Below are 15,253 nucleotides of genomic sequence, written 5' to 3' on the forward strand. Positions count from 1 at the left end.
AATTTGGACCAGGGTTCAGCCCAAGGCCAGCCTGCCTCTGATGAGCAGACCTAGGCTCCCTGTTTGCACATGCTTCACCTTGTTAAATCTCCTAGATTAGTGTGCCAGGGAGGATTTCACTTGTGTTTCACAGCTAGGACCTCCCCTCAAAAATTGAGGAATAGAAAAAAAGGTAAGAGAGAAACAATTTATTCCTACTGTCATAGGAAATGCTAAATACAAAAGACTGGCAATTGAATATTAGTAGAACAGGATTCAATAACAATGGGTGTTACAATCTGCTGGAAAGCACCAGAACAGAAAGCAGTTTGCAGGACTGCTAAGGATACATTTTTAGGGGGCAGCTAGGTGGTGCAGTGGATAAAACAGTGACCCTGGATTCAAGAAGACCTGAGTTCAAATCCGACCTCAGACACTTGACACTTACTAGCTGTGTGACCCTGGGTAAGTGACTTCTCATTGCCCCGCCCAAAAAAATAATACATCTTTAAAAACCACCTTGGCACCTCAGCCCTATCCAAACAACTCCCAGTACATACTGTTGGTGAAATGACCAGGCTTGGGGCCAGTCTTCTGGTGGGTGGCCACTCTCTCTCTGATGCAAAAGTTTCTCCTGTCAATAGCCCACTTTCAAAACTACGACAGCCAGACAAATGGACCCAGAGCCTCTTGGAACTCTTGAATCTAGAGTGGCTTCTAATCCTGAACCCATCTGCCTCAGAATACTTGTTCACTTAAAATAAGAGAGGGGAAAAAGGAGGAAAACTCTGCTTTGCCAAGGCAGGACATGTGCTTTAGATAACATGTTCGTGACCACACGAAGGCTGGAGTAGGTGAATGGAGCCAGCCATGTCTCTCCACCCATCTCTGGGGAGGCAACAGGAAACAGTCTTAAGTGAATCATAGCCAGAAAGGAAGAGAGCGTGGTAAGGGATTGGATTGCTCCCTTTTATAAACCCACTGAGTCATCAGCCCCATTGACTCTTCAGCCAATAGGAGAAATTCTTCATCATCTCACTGTGATGAGTCACACGTGACCAGAAGCAGGACCACCAAAACTTGGATGCTGAAAAGCAGGAATGGTGATTTTGAGTATGCTGGGAGTGGGGTTATTGCATAGGGTTGTTTCCTTTTAGAGGACCTCCCTCTGAGTGAGTAAATGTCGACTCAGCCTTAGCAGAGTAGCTAGTTAAAGGCTTAGAATAAGAAGGGATTTGGGTCAGAATTCTGCCTTTGACTTACTAGCTGTGGCTAAGTGACTCGACCTCTGAGTCTCAGTTTCTTCATCTCACCGATGAGGATATAAATTTCATTCAGTAATCTGTCAGATTAGATGGACACTGAGTTCCTTCATAACTCTAACACTCTACAATGCTGTCATAATACACTTGTATTACTAACCTCATATGGTTATTTCAAGGCCATCTCAATGTTGATGTTATATAGCATGAACTTGGGACTGATAGTTCTATCTCTCTGCCCAATTCCTATGTCCATGTTATTGATGTGAGTACAATTACATGATATAGAATGAGGAGGAAGAAAAGAAATGTCTTCTATTGTCATTTAATTCAACTGGCCACCACCATGAAATGGTTTTTTATTGATTTCATAGGATTGTAGATTCAGAGTTCGAAGGGACCTCAGAGGCAATTGAAATAAAGTCTCATTTTTGAAATAGGGAAACTGAGGTACAGAGAAGTTCAGCGACTTGTCCATAGGTACCCAGTTAAGTGTCTGAGGTGGTATTTGAAAGCAGGTCTTCCTAACACTAGGACCAGTGATATATCCATTATACCTTGAGCCCTAGGTATCATAACTCTTAGGTATATTGCATATCCTACACATGACTGGCAGGAGGTAGGCTGCTGTTGTTTGTCCTTCATTCTCGAAGAGGACCATGACAGATGTCTTAACTTGCAATGAGTTGGATCTAAGTGAGGGAGGCTGTGCAAAGTCATCAGCCTCATTTTCTCCACCAGAGTCATCTAGATCCAATAGCAAGATATACATCAGGACAACTGGAGATAGCCTTGGATGTTTAAGGCAATTGGGGTTAAGTGACTTGCCCAGGATCACACAGCTAGTAAGTGGCTGAGGTGAGATTTGAACTCAGATCCTCCCAACATCAGGACCAGTGCTCAATCCACTGTGCCACCTAGCTGCCTCAAGAAAGATGTAGGAAAGAAACAAAGAAACAAAGATGTAGGCAAGGCAAGAAGGAAAGGACAATATCGACTTTTCTGCCCCCTCTAAATAACTCCAACCTTGATTTTTGATATCCAAGTCTTTCCCTCATCCTAACTTCATACCTCCTTGGCATCTCCTAAAGCAAAGAAAACATTCTCCTCCTGTTTTCTCACCCCTATTTCTTGCACTGTTTCATTGTAGGGGATGACACCTCTTCATTGGGCTGCTTTTCATAACCGGCCACAACATGCGCAAATCCTGCTGGAGAAGGGGGCAGACCCAACCCTGGTGGACAAAGACTTCAGAACAGCCCTCCATTGGGCTGCCCAGGTAAGAAAAAATATAGCCTAAAATGAAGCAGTGCCTTCCCTCAGGGAGAGTCTATCCTTCAAGGAGAGACAGCAGGGATGATATAGATACATATAGTAGTCTATACAAAATAAGCATGTGCAAAATACATACAAAGTAAGTACAGTGTAATTTAGAGGAGAGGCACTAGTAATTGGGGGAATGTCATGAATGTAGAAAGTAGCCAGTGGATCATCTTCCTGAGTTCAAATCTGGTCTCAGATACTTACTAGCTGTGTGACCCTGGGCAAGTCACATCACCCTGTTTGCCTCAGTTTCCTCATCTATAGAATGAGCCAGAGAAGAAAATGGCAAACCTCTGCAGTATCTTTGCCAAGAAAATCCCAAATGGGGTCCCAAAGACTCAAACACAACTACTCAACAACAATAAGACATATGCAGAACAAGTACATAAATAGAGCATTTATTAAGCATTTACTAAGCATCAGGCATTGTGCTAAGCTCTGGAGATACAAATACCAACAGAGTTTACGTGTTAATGGGGGAAGACAACACAGAAAGAAAAACTTGAAAGGGTGGGGAAGGTGGGCATGGGCAGACAGAGTGGGGAAGGGAAGCGGGCTGGGAAGTGGTGTAGAGGCCTATACCAGGTAAGGTCAGGCAAAATGGACTTGGGTAGAATCCAGCTTACCAGTTCAGAGGTGGAAGTAAAAAGTCTGAGGAGAGAAGCAGAGACCTACAACATTGTAACTGTGGGGGCAGCTAGGTGGCACAGTGGATAGAGCACTGGCCCTGGAGTCAGGAGTACCTGAGTTCAAATCCGGCCTCAGACACTTAACACTTACTAGCTGTGTGACCCTGGGCAAGTCACTTAAACCCAATTGCCTCACTAAAAAATTAAAAAAAAAAAAAGAACATTGTAACTGTTTGGGGGAGAGAGGGGAGGAAACAACATTGGGCCATCAAGGAGGAGATTTGTATGAAATCCACTTGGAAACTGATTATGATGGTGAAAGTCTTTAAATGCCAAACAGAAGAATTTGCATTTTATCCTAGAGACAAAAGATAGTCACTTAAGAGTCTTTTTTTTTAAATTTTCCAGTTACATGTAGAGATAGCTTTCAGCATTTGTTTACATAAGATTTCCAATTTCAAATTTTTCTCCCTCCCCACCTCCCCCAGACACCAGGTCACTTAAGCTTTTTAAGCAAGGAAGCTGCATAAACTGACCTGTGCTTAAGGAAAAGCAATTTGGCACTTGTGCAGAGAATGGATTAGAGAAGAAAGGGACAGGGGCAGAGAGATCAATCAGAGGGCTAATTGTTATAGTCCAGGTAAGAGGTGATGAAGGACTGAAATACAGTGTGAAGAAAAAGGGAATGGATATGAGAGATACGGGGGTAGAATTGACAAAACTTGGAAACCAATTAAAAGTGAATGATAAGGGAGAAAGAAGAGTCAAAAATGAGTCATTAAAACATTTGCAGGGGGCAGCTAGGTGGCACAGTAGACAAAACACAGGCCCTGGATTCAGGAAGACCTGAGTTCAAATCCAGCCTCAGACACTTGACACTTACTAGCTGTGTGACCCTGGGCAAGTCGCTTAACCCAATTGCCTCACCCCCCCCCCAAAAAAAAAAGAAAGAAAGAAAGAAAAAAATGCAGAAGAAAGATAAATTTTTTAACTAACTAAAAAGGAAAACTTCCTGTTGACCAGAATTGACTGGAACAAATTGCTTTTTTCAAGGAAAGGTCTGATGACTGTTGAACTAGGTAAGCTCTGAGGGCCCCTCCAACTCTGGGAATCTATGATTTTATGATTCTTCTCCTGTTTCATCTTTCCTCACCCTGTTTAATAACAAGAAAATGAAAGAACTTGGGGCTCTTGAGTCTCAATTTGCTAACCTCCCTGATGTTTCCTGTCTGGGACCATTATGATCCTGTATTGCACGTTCCTCCTTTCCATGATGTCTGAGTTGTCATGGTCAGTTTTCAACTTGGTGTGTGATATATTTTACAAAATGAAACAGTCTTTCCTCCTCCTTCAAATCACACTGTCACCTACCTAGTCTGCCTGCTCCTGGAGCTGGCCTTGATTTTGTGTATACAGAGTCGTAGCTCCCAGTCTTTCAGTCTGTTTCTCAGGAAAGGATTATTACCTTCACCTCATAGTTAAAAACCTGGATTACCCAGAAATTTAAAGGAAAATGGTGATAGAAAATGAGAAAGAAAGAGAGAAGAGGAAAGGATGAGTGGAGCTCCACTTGACCTTATAAACTGTTTGGACATTGGCTTCCATTAACTATTGGACAGCTCTGGGGAGGAGCTAGCTAACCAGTGTGCCTGCAACATAGGCAATAGGGCTCTTTCTGCAGTGCAACCCATTTGGAGTGATCTCTGGGATGGTCCTACTGAAATTGATCAGGTTGTCATTGAAAATGGTCTTTCCTTCTTTTCCCTCCCCATCCTTGTCCTTAGCTAGATGAAAGCTAGCCCTGTCTTTACACATCATGAGAAAGGCTCCATTGCTGGCTTCATCAGGCAATTCTGCCTCACTTAAAGCAAATTCACAAGAAAGTCAAGATATTACCCATAATGTCATTGATCCTTTTCAAAAATGAAAGGCAAAAACAACAACAACATGCTATATACTTTAATTTAACATTTTTTTTTCTCCTGCCAGTGCCTGTACCTCTAGACTTGGTATTCTTAACCATTCTCCCACGCCTTGAAGCTCTGGTTTCTAGTTTCACCCTGAACTCTAGCAGAAGCGTGTGGTGTTTCTAAGCATATTTCAAATTCAATGGTCTACAACTTATGAGTAGCCACAGATCTCCACCACAGTGAGACAGTACGGTTTAGGGGATAGAGCAGTGGACTTGAAATCAGTAAAACCTGAACTTGAATCTCTCCTCACATACTAGCTCTATGAATCTGGGAAAGTCACTTATCCTCTCTCAGCCTTGGTGTTCTCATCTGGAAAATGGGCACATGATAGTACTCACATCACATGATCAAATGAGAGTTATATGTTTATATATATATATATATATATAAATTTACATGTATATATACACACATATATAAAGTATCTTACAAACTTTAAAGTGCTACATATATTTTAACTATTATTAGAATTTCATACTTCCCTCCAATGCTTGTGAGAGGTCGCTATATAGTGCTCTCCTTTGAGATACTTTGGCAGAGTTGTTGTATCTAATTCTAAAAGAAGTCCTTAACTAGAGATCTACTCTGGCACCAGGATTAAGCCTAAACATCAAAGCACCAGATTTTCACCTCCCCTCTGCAGTATGCAAACTTCAAAATTGTATCCAACATTCTCCAGGAGGGTTTTCTTATAGTATCATAGACCAGGGACTTCAGAGACCATCTGGCCCACCCTCCCCCTCATTTTTTTACAGAAGAGGAAAATGAGGGAGGGTAAGTGATTTGACCAGGGTCACATGGCCAATAAAGAATTAAAGGCAGGCTTTGGACCCATATTGTACAATTCCAATATCGATACTCATTATACAATACCAAGCTGTCTTCCCAGGATTGCTAGGTTCATCTGACTGATAGGGCTGGGTCTAAAAGAGGCAGAGTCATGGAGAATACACAGAAGATTCATGCCATGAATCAACATGTTAGAATTTCAAGTGATCCATGATTGTATCTCTTTCTCCATGAACCCTGATCCAAACCCCTCCAGGCCTTAGCAGACAGTTTATCACTGGGTTACTGATGTAAGAAAGAAAAAAAAAGACTGGTAGCCAGGTGGCTCAGTGGAGGGAGCATGGGAATCAAAAAGATCTGAATTCAAATCTGGCTTCTGACACTTATTAGCTGAGTAACCCTGGGCAAGTCAGCCCAACCTATGTCTGCCAGTTTCCTTATCTGTAAAATGGGCATAATAATAATACCTACCCCCACCCAGGCTCAGATGAGATAATTATTGGTAAGGACTTAATACAGAGCCTAGCACATACTAGGTGCTATATAAACGTTAGCTGTTATGATTATTAGGTAGCCAGGCTTTTGGAGGGTTTAGCTAGCTTGGTCCTGGGACAACAGTCAGACAGTCACTGAGTTCATAGACAAAATTAGGCAGAACCTGAACTCATTCCTAACTAGAAATTCTTTTCACCTGAGATGCGGAGAGAGGAAGGGAGTGGGGAGGGTGGGCAACTGGCACTGATGCAGAGGAGAATGGGGTTGGTGACAGTACAGGAGATAGTTCACCATAGTTGTCCTAGGAGGGAGAAAGGGTAGATCATGCCCCAAAGCCAACGACTTGCACTCCTAGAGAGGCTGAGGGTGAGGAAAAGGAGGCCTTCAAAAGAAGAGCACTATTGCATCAGGACCCACAGGATCAGAGTGGGGTCATGTTAGTTGTCCTGTGAAGCAAAAAAATCCTAGAGATGAGGCCAGATGAGGGTGCAGGGTTGAGCTGCAAATCAATGGTGGGGCATCAATAGAGTGAAAGTAGCCTGTGCCTGGGGACAAAAGCTAACGTTCCCACTCCTGTTGTGATTCTGTTACCTACCTTCAAGAGCACAGGACCACCTCCATGCTATGATAAGGTATCAAAGTAAGAGTTTTGTGGAGGATAACACGTATTCTTCAACTGGATAGAATACAATAATGTATTTAAATAATAGTATTGCTATCTAATTTTATATTTTTTCAATTATTTCAGTTGTTTCCAACTCTTCCTGACCCCATTTGGAGTTTTCTTGGGAAAGATACTGAAGTAGTTTGCCATTTCCTTCTCCCATTCACTTTATAGATGAGGAAACTGAGGCAAACAGGGTGAAGTGACTTGCCCAAGGTCACACAGCTTGTTGTTACTATTGTTTTTCCTTCATTCTTGAAGAGGGCCATGACATCAGAGTGATGTCATGACTTGCACTGAATTGGATTTAAGTGAGGGAGGGCTGTGCAAGGTCACCAACAACTCACTCTCTCCTCTAGAGCCATCTGGGTCCAGTGACAACTGGAAATGGCCCTGGATGTTTAAGGCAATTGGGGTTAAGTGACTTGCCTAGAGTCGTACAGCTAGGGTCTGAAGTGAGATTTTAACTCACAAAGAAGAGTCTTCTTGACTACAGGCCTAGCACTTTATCCTCTGAGCCCCCCTACTTGCCCAAATTATACATATATGTGTGTATGTATTTATGTGTATATATGTATGTATCTATGCATACATGTATAATAATTATTTATGCATATATGCTATCACATCTTAGAAAAGGAACATTTTCAGGGCACATTTATCCAGGGAGGATGTCAACAGTTCCCTGGATCACTACTGATGTATACTGGCCTGTGAGCATTTCAGTCACTTAGCTATATGAAAGAGTAAGCTGAATTCTCTTTAACAAATATTTTTCAAACATCTACTGTGTGTTGAGCCCTGGAGGATATAAAAGGTTTAGATCCTTGGCCAGATCAAATATACAATCTGGAGGGAGAAGTACACACACACACACACACACGTGTGTGTTGTGCGTATGTATGTGTGCATGACCATAATAAACAATAATTTTATTAGGGAGATAGATGCAAAGAAAATGAAATATTAGGTCGAAGAGGGGGGAAGTCATTATTTACTAAGAGCCTCAGGAAAGATTTCATGGAGAAGGCAACAATAAATTTGAACTAGGAAAAAAAAAACAATCCCAGCTGTTCCTATACTTGGAGCGGATGCCTAGACTTCTTGATGAAAATCAGAAATCCTTACTGCTAGACTCACTGAGCTGGTGGGAGGGGATAGAGAGGACTAATAAATTACATTGCAGGGCTCCACCTAAATCTTTCTAGGGATGGATAGAGCACTGGCCCTGAGTTCAAATTTGACCTCAGACACTTACTAGCTGTGTAGCCCTGTCCAAGTCGCTTAACCCCAATTGCCTTAAACATCCTGGGCCATCTCCAGCTGTCCTGATGTATATTTTGCCACCAGACCCAGAATGGCTCTGGAGAAGAGAGCGAGGTTGGTGACCTTGCACAGCTCTCCCTCACCTAAATCCAATTCGGTACTAGTGATGACATCACCCCATGTCATAGTCCTCTTAGAGGATGAAGGACAAACAACAACTAGAGATTACATGAGGGCAAGTATATTGTTTTAGCTAGTCTTTTTTAATCTCCCATCCCCCCCCCACCCCAGCACTGGGCATGAAGTCAGTGCTCATTGAATGTGAGCCATAGTTGTCAATTGGTTCAGAGCAGGGGGAGGAAAGGGAATGAAGACTTTCGTCCCCAGATTTCATCCCTCTGTGCCTCTGAGCTCATAGCAGCCTCTTTAACACAAAAAATCAGGCTGAGTTGATTTTCATAAGAAAACAGAACAAGGGCAGCTGCTCATATGAATCACTGTGCCAACTCCCGCTTCTTAGAAATAGAAACAAGGCATGTTTCCTCCAAATTATTTTTGCTGCTGGGTTTTATTTTTTTAGTTGTGGTTCCGCATCCCCTCCCATTTCATTATTGATTGTTAAAAAATAACAACCACCACAAAACTGGTCCCTGATATTATAAAAACTTTTAAAAATAAGCTTTAGGGTTTCCCAAAACACTATGATCAGATAACCAGAAGCTAAGACACATAAGAAAGTGAAGTTAAAAATCAAAGAATTGACCAGGGTGACTTTTGAAATGTCAACAGATTCAACTTAGCACATTGAGTCTTCCAGAGAGCTCAGGACATTAACAGATGTTATTGAAAAACCATTAGCCATCGATTTTAAGAATTCAATTCAAGAAGGAAGTCTACTTAAATATGGTATTGGAACAAATTAGCCACAGATCTTGGAACACCCAGAAGAGCACAACATAATGCACGTTAACTTTTTAAAGGTGGGGAAGCAGGGGGGCCTTTCTGGACCTCTCAAGCCTCACTGTCCAGTTCAATTCAATTCAAAAAAGTATTTATGCCTATGTAGCTACAATGCACCAGGCTCAGGGGCTACAAAGAGCAGAATTAAACAGCTCTTACCCTCCAGTAGTTTATTTGCTGTTGAAGGAAAATGACATGGATAAAGGAACATGAAAATAGGTGCAAAGTAAAACGTTTGGTGGGGTGACTGGCTACTCTGCCTCTATGAGGACCAATCTTGACCCCAACTAATATCATACCAACCCTGGTAGGGTCAAAAGCAACTTCACCAGGAAGTGGTTGATTTGGGCTCTTTGTTTCTTTTCTATTCCCCTTTTGTCCCAATGCCCTTTGGCTGGGGTACCCTGGACCCAGCCAGGACCATGCACAGGAACTGATAGTTAAATTTTCAGTATGAGCATTTACATCTGGGAAATCGGCAAATGCTACAAATGAGGGCTTGATTCGTTGCTTTGTGTTCTAAAGAAAGTGATGGAGAAAATACTAATAATGACAATTAAAATTGAAAACATGTCATGCATGATGGGTTTTTTTTTCCTTCCCCACCCAATTGGTTGCTAAACATTTCCCAACCCACCCCTGCCTTGGGATCTTTTACTATTTCTTGGTACTTCCATCAGAGAGAAGGGTGGGACTGGTGAGAAAGCTACAGTTCAAGGGGCCAGCTGTTCTCCTAACTTATAAACCTTATTATTGTGAATTGGGCTTTCAGATCATTTTCTGAGTGGAAATGTTAATAAACGTATTGGTACAGAATACAGAGGGACAGAGAGGCTGGACAACAAAAGCAGAGAGAAACACCAATTAGGGAAGTGTTACCAAAAGGAAGGCTAGAGGTATTGATGGAGAACTTCACCTACTTCAAATTTTTGCCTCAGTCAGACTTTATGGTGAGGCAGCTGGATGGTTCAGTGGACAGAGTACCAAGCCTAGAGTCAGGAAAACTCATTTTCCCAAGTTCAAATCTGGCCTCAGACATTTACTAACTGTGTGACCCTGCTTGCTTCAGTTTCCTCATCTGTAAAATGAGCTGGAGTAGGAAATGGAAAACTACTCCAGTATCCTTGTCAAGAAAATCCCAAACGGAGTCACAAAGAGACAGACATGGTTGAAAAATGACTCAACATCAACCTTTCAAGTCAGACTCTGGTTCCCTCCTTTAAAGCTCTCCTAAGAAAATTATTCTAGCTGTCCATGAAAGTTTAGACAAATTCCTCCCCTCTTCCCCCTTTTGTGTCCCAACATTCACCCTCCCCTCTTTGGTGGGACAAGAGAGCAACCTTCTGATTTGCCTCTAGTCTTTTGATAATACTATGTTCATGAAGCTCACAGATGGCAGCAGAACGTAAGAAATTAGACACTTTGTAAAATAAAATATCCTTTGAACCCACAAGGTTTCAGAACCTATAAACCAGGTGCTGCTGCCTGGAATTGACCTTCTAACTTTAACTATAGCTCCTGTACAGGAAAAGGCAGGCAGAGACATCTCTTTCTCTGATCCCTTTGCCATAGAGAGAGGCAAGAGGCAGCTGGCACTCAAGAGTAACTAGAAATGAACTTGGAGTCAGGAAGCCATCCATTCAAACTGAGCTTGTGCCCGTTTTAAATATGTTTGTTAGTTAACAAGGAAGAAATCCCTTCACCACTCTGAGCTTCAGAGAAGTCTCAAATGAAAGCCTCTCAGTTTCCTCATCTGTGAAATGGGAATGATAATAATTACATTTAGACCATAGGCCTGCTATGAGGAAGAAATGAGATCAGGCGTGTAAAGTTCTTTGGAAAGCACTGTATCAAAAATAAAGGATTGTCTTGGTCAGTTACAGCAACTGGCTCAGAGAACATACTTTCTCTTCTGGTCCCACCTTCTCTCTAATCTTCCCCAGAAATTCAGAGAGAGTAAAATGAGCTACACTCCAAGCTATAATAACAATGGAAGCTTAGGCTCATTTAGTCATAGGGGAATCTAATGAAAAAGGTCACAAGAAATCTCTCAGTTCCTGGGGGTGGGGAGGAAGAGGGGTAGCAGGGAGTGGTTTATAGTGGACTACAAAATTTTTGCTGTACAGTCATGTTCCCATAGACCATAGAATGCCAGTGCTATCCATGGGAATTTCTAGGCCAAGATACAGAAGCAATTTGCCATTTCCTCCTCCAGTGGGTTAAAGCAAATAGACATTAAGTGACTTGCCCAGCATCACACAGCTAGCAAGTGTCTGAGGCAGGATTTGAACTCAGGTCTTCCTAACTCCAAGCCCAGCGCTCTAGCCACTGAGCCACCTACCTGCCTCCAACTATAAAATGAATACAGGATAAATGGCTTACAAAATGAATTCCAGCCCAGGTCTGTGGATTACCCTTTAGTCCTGGAGTTGTACTCAACAAAGATATATTTAACTGTATCAATAGAAATAAATTATGTAAAAGTCTGGAAGCAGTCCCAATGAGACCATGCATTTGTTATTATTTTTGAGTTCCATGCTTTGACAGAGAGAAATTAGGGATGATTCAGATAAGAATAAAATGATTAGTCAATTTTAAAATTTAAAATTAAAAAAAACAGAGGACCTGAGTTCAAATCCTCACTCAACTGCTATCTTATAGCTTTGGACAAGTCATTTCTTTGGGCCTCAATTTCCCCCTGCCTAAAATGAGGGGATTGTGATATCTCTAAGGTCTCTTCCAGATCTTAATCTTATGACCTATTATCTAAGTTAAGCAAATTGGAACTATTTAGTGTAGAGAACACTGAAGGGGTGAAACAATGATTGGTTTTAATTGGTTCCTAAATTTCAGTGGTATACAAAGGTCAAGTATTATCTTTTTTTTCATCCTGAGGAAGATACTGACTAGTATAAAATATAGTCTGTTAGAGCTGGACAGGACCTCAGGAGATTACCTAGTCCATCTCCCTCATTTTACAAAGGAGAAAATCATGGCCCAGGAGTTACAGAGACACAGAGGTTGCCAGGGCAGATCTGGCTGATCCCAGATCTCTGTAGCTTTGTCTCTAGTGGGTGTCTCTGCCAGCCTGTCCCTTGGTCCTCACACATACATCAAGGCTTGCATCCTGCCTCCAAGTTGTATTTTATCTCACACAGTATAATTGTGTATCTGTACTAATAAAATTGTAGGGTTATCAGATAGATAGAGAGATGATAGATAGATAATAGATAGTTAAAGTTATAAGTGAATGAGTAAAGAAAAATAAACACATTTTAAAAAATTTAAATGGGCGCTCAGTACCAGTGATTTCACATTTTATTCATTCCATTGAAGAATTGGATCAGTTTGGTGTCCTTGTGTAAGTTTTAGAAAGCATAAATAATAAAGAGAAAGCTGGAGGTGTCACAGACCTAGGTTCAAAATCCTTTCCCTCACTCTTCTTAGCTGTGTAACCATAGGCATATCACTTAACCTCTCATCTTCCTTAACTGCGAAATAGGATGATAATGCCTATTATACTTATGTCACACGGTTTTTGCGATACCCAAGAGCAATAATGTATATAAAGTTGTTTATAAACCTTAGAGTTCTATATACATGTCAACTATTATTATTTCTTTGACCCTGAGCAAGTCACTTGACCCTATTGGCCTCAGTTTCTTCATCTGTAAATTGAGCTGGAGAAGGAAATGGCAAACCATTCCAGTGTCTTTGCCAAGAAAACCCCAAATGGGGTCACAAAGAGTGGGACTGAAATGAATGAACAACAATTATTACTATTGCTAATGTTGTAGTTCTGAAATAAGAGCAGCTAACTTGGTAAGGGCTTGAGAGAATGAACTAGTATAATGGTGTGGATGGAGGAAGAGTTTTTTTGGGGGGGTTTTGCCTTCGGAAATGCCACATATAAGATCTTTGATCATTGAAATAATAAACTTTCTTGGCCTCTCTTTCCAGAGTGGAAACAAAATTCTGTGCTGCATCCTTCTGAGCCATCACGAGGGCCAGTCCATCATCAACTACGATGATGAGAATGGGAAGACGTGTGTGCACATTGCTGCTGCAGCAGGTTACAGTGACATTATCAGCGAGCTGGCAAAAGTCCCAGACTGCAACCTACAGGCTCTAGATGTGGATGACAGGTATCCATGGCAACAAACCAAAGGGCTATAAAATGTGCTCCACATCTCAAGATGTCAACCTGGGGACAAGCGTTTTTATTGACTGATCATGTTTTATTAGATCCTGGGTGCCAATAAAATTCACATGCAGGCTGGTGATGGGAATAATTGTTTTATTTCCGAGAAAGGTCTGATGTGGAGAGAAACTGCTAGTTTTTCATCTTTTAATCAAACAATATGAGTGGTCTTAGGCCATTTCCCGATCATCAGACATTAACTGAACTCATGCTCCCTGCAATGTTCTTGAGTTTGCTTTCACAAAGATGACTCTAGTCATGTCCTGTCAGTAACACAAACATAGAGACAATGTCAATGTGAAAAATGGACCAGATTTGGAGCCTGGAGCCCTAGGTTTAAGGCTGACCTCTCCCACTCTTTGGCTATGTGCAAGTAGATAGAGTGCCAGGCCTTGAATAAGGAAGACCTTAGTTCAAATGCAGCCTCAGACCCTTACTAGCTGTGTGACCCTGAGCAAGTCACTTAACCTCTGTTTGCCTCATTTCCTCATCTGTAAAATGGTGATAACAAGAGCACCTGCCTCCCAGGGTTATTGTGAGGATAAAATGAAATAATAATTGTAAAGTGCTTAGCATAGTGCCTGTTGCATAATAAGTACCATGTAATTATTAGCTATTATTATTATTAGCTGTAGTAGTAGTAGTAGTAGCAGCAGCAGCAGCAGCAGCAGCTATTATCATTATATGGTGGCTATAGTCATGGAATTTAGAAAACATTGGCTTGAAGTCTTAACTCTGACATAGACTAGTATGAATATGAGCAAGCTATTAAACCTCTCCGTGTCCCAAGTAACTCTCTAAGACATTAACATTTTCCTTTACTTGTTTAAGTCTAGAAAATCCACAAAACAATCTATCTAGCCCCAATTTGTAGCATCTGCTTATTTCTGAGGTATAAATGCTCATGCTGAAGGTTTAATTAAAGTTCAAGTCAATTTGAGTTAGCCCCGATGCACCCTGGTTACAGGCAAGTTGTTGAACCACATTGGTAGAGGGGAGTTCCACACTGGGAGATCCCTAAACCAATAAAATCACAAGTTGGGATAAAAAAAAGTACAACCTTCCTCAAACAGGGTCATTATGTGGGTCAAATGATGACAGCGTGCTTAAAGTGCTTGTCAGTTACAAAGTCCATGTAAATATGACTTTACTGCCAAGTTGTTTTTCCAGCAGGGTCCTGGGTAGGCTAAGCTGTTGACGTTGTCTCTCCTTATTACTAGGGGACCCCTTTGCAAGATGGCTGGCTGGGGTCTGGAGTGTAATTTGTGGCCATGAAATAAGAACAACCAAAGTATCTTATGTTGATATAATGCATTATGGCTTAAAGAGCACTTTACAGATTCTGTCTCATTTAATCCTCACTGAGAGCCAGATTGGCTCATCAGAAGAAAGAGAGAGAGCTGGCCTTGGAACAAGGAGAGCCTGAGATTTACTCCACATCTGACATGTATTAGCTGTGTGACTCTAGGCAAGTCACTTAACCTCTAGCCAGCAGTATCAGATTAGCTGCATGTTTTGACTTAGAAAAACACAAATGAACATTATCTATATTATATTGTATTTTTATTTATTTCATTAAAAATTTCCTAAGTACATTTTAATCTAGTTCAGACTCCAGTCAGGAGTGGGGACAAGCAATGGAGATAGTTATATATCAACAACCTAGGAACTTACTTGACTGATTGAAATTCCTTTGAAAGTTTATGGTCTAG

General features: G+C 41.4%; 1 protein-coding gene across 3 annotated transcripts in view; it reads left to right on the top strand.

Annotated features, from left to right (window-relative positions):
* Positions 1 to 15,253, top strand: part of ANKRD55 (ankyrin repeat domain 55) — a 128,189-nt gene that overhangs the window by 81,790 nt on the left and 31,146 nt on the right. For all 3 annotated transcript variants that reach the window (XM_043974967.1, XM_043974982.1, XM_043974992.1), the window contains exons 6-7: positions 2,392 to 2,520; positions 13,301 to 13,485. In XM_043974967.1, coding sequence (XP_043830902.1) covers positions 2,392 to 2,520; positions 13,301 to 13,485 — 314 coding nt within the window. The remainder of the gene's footprint in view (positions 1 to 2,391; positions 2,521 to 13,300; positions 13,486 to 15,253) is intronic.

This window comes from Dromiciops gliroides, chromosome 1 (genome assembly GCF_019393635.1).
Source record: "Dromiciops gliroides isolate mDroGli1 chromosome 1, mDroGli1.pri, whole genome shotgun sequence".
Classification (NCBI taxonomy): domain Eukaryota; kingdom Metazoa; phylum Chordata; class Mammalia; order Microbiotheria; family Microbiotheriidae; genus Dromiciops; species Dromiciops gliroides.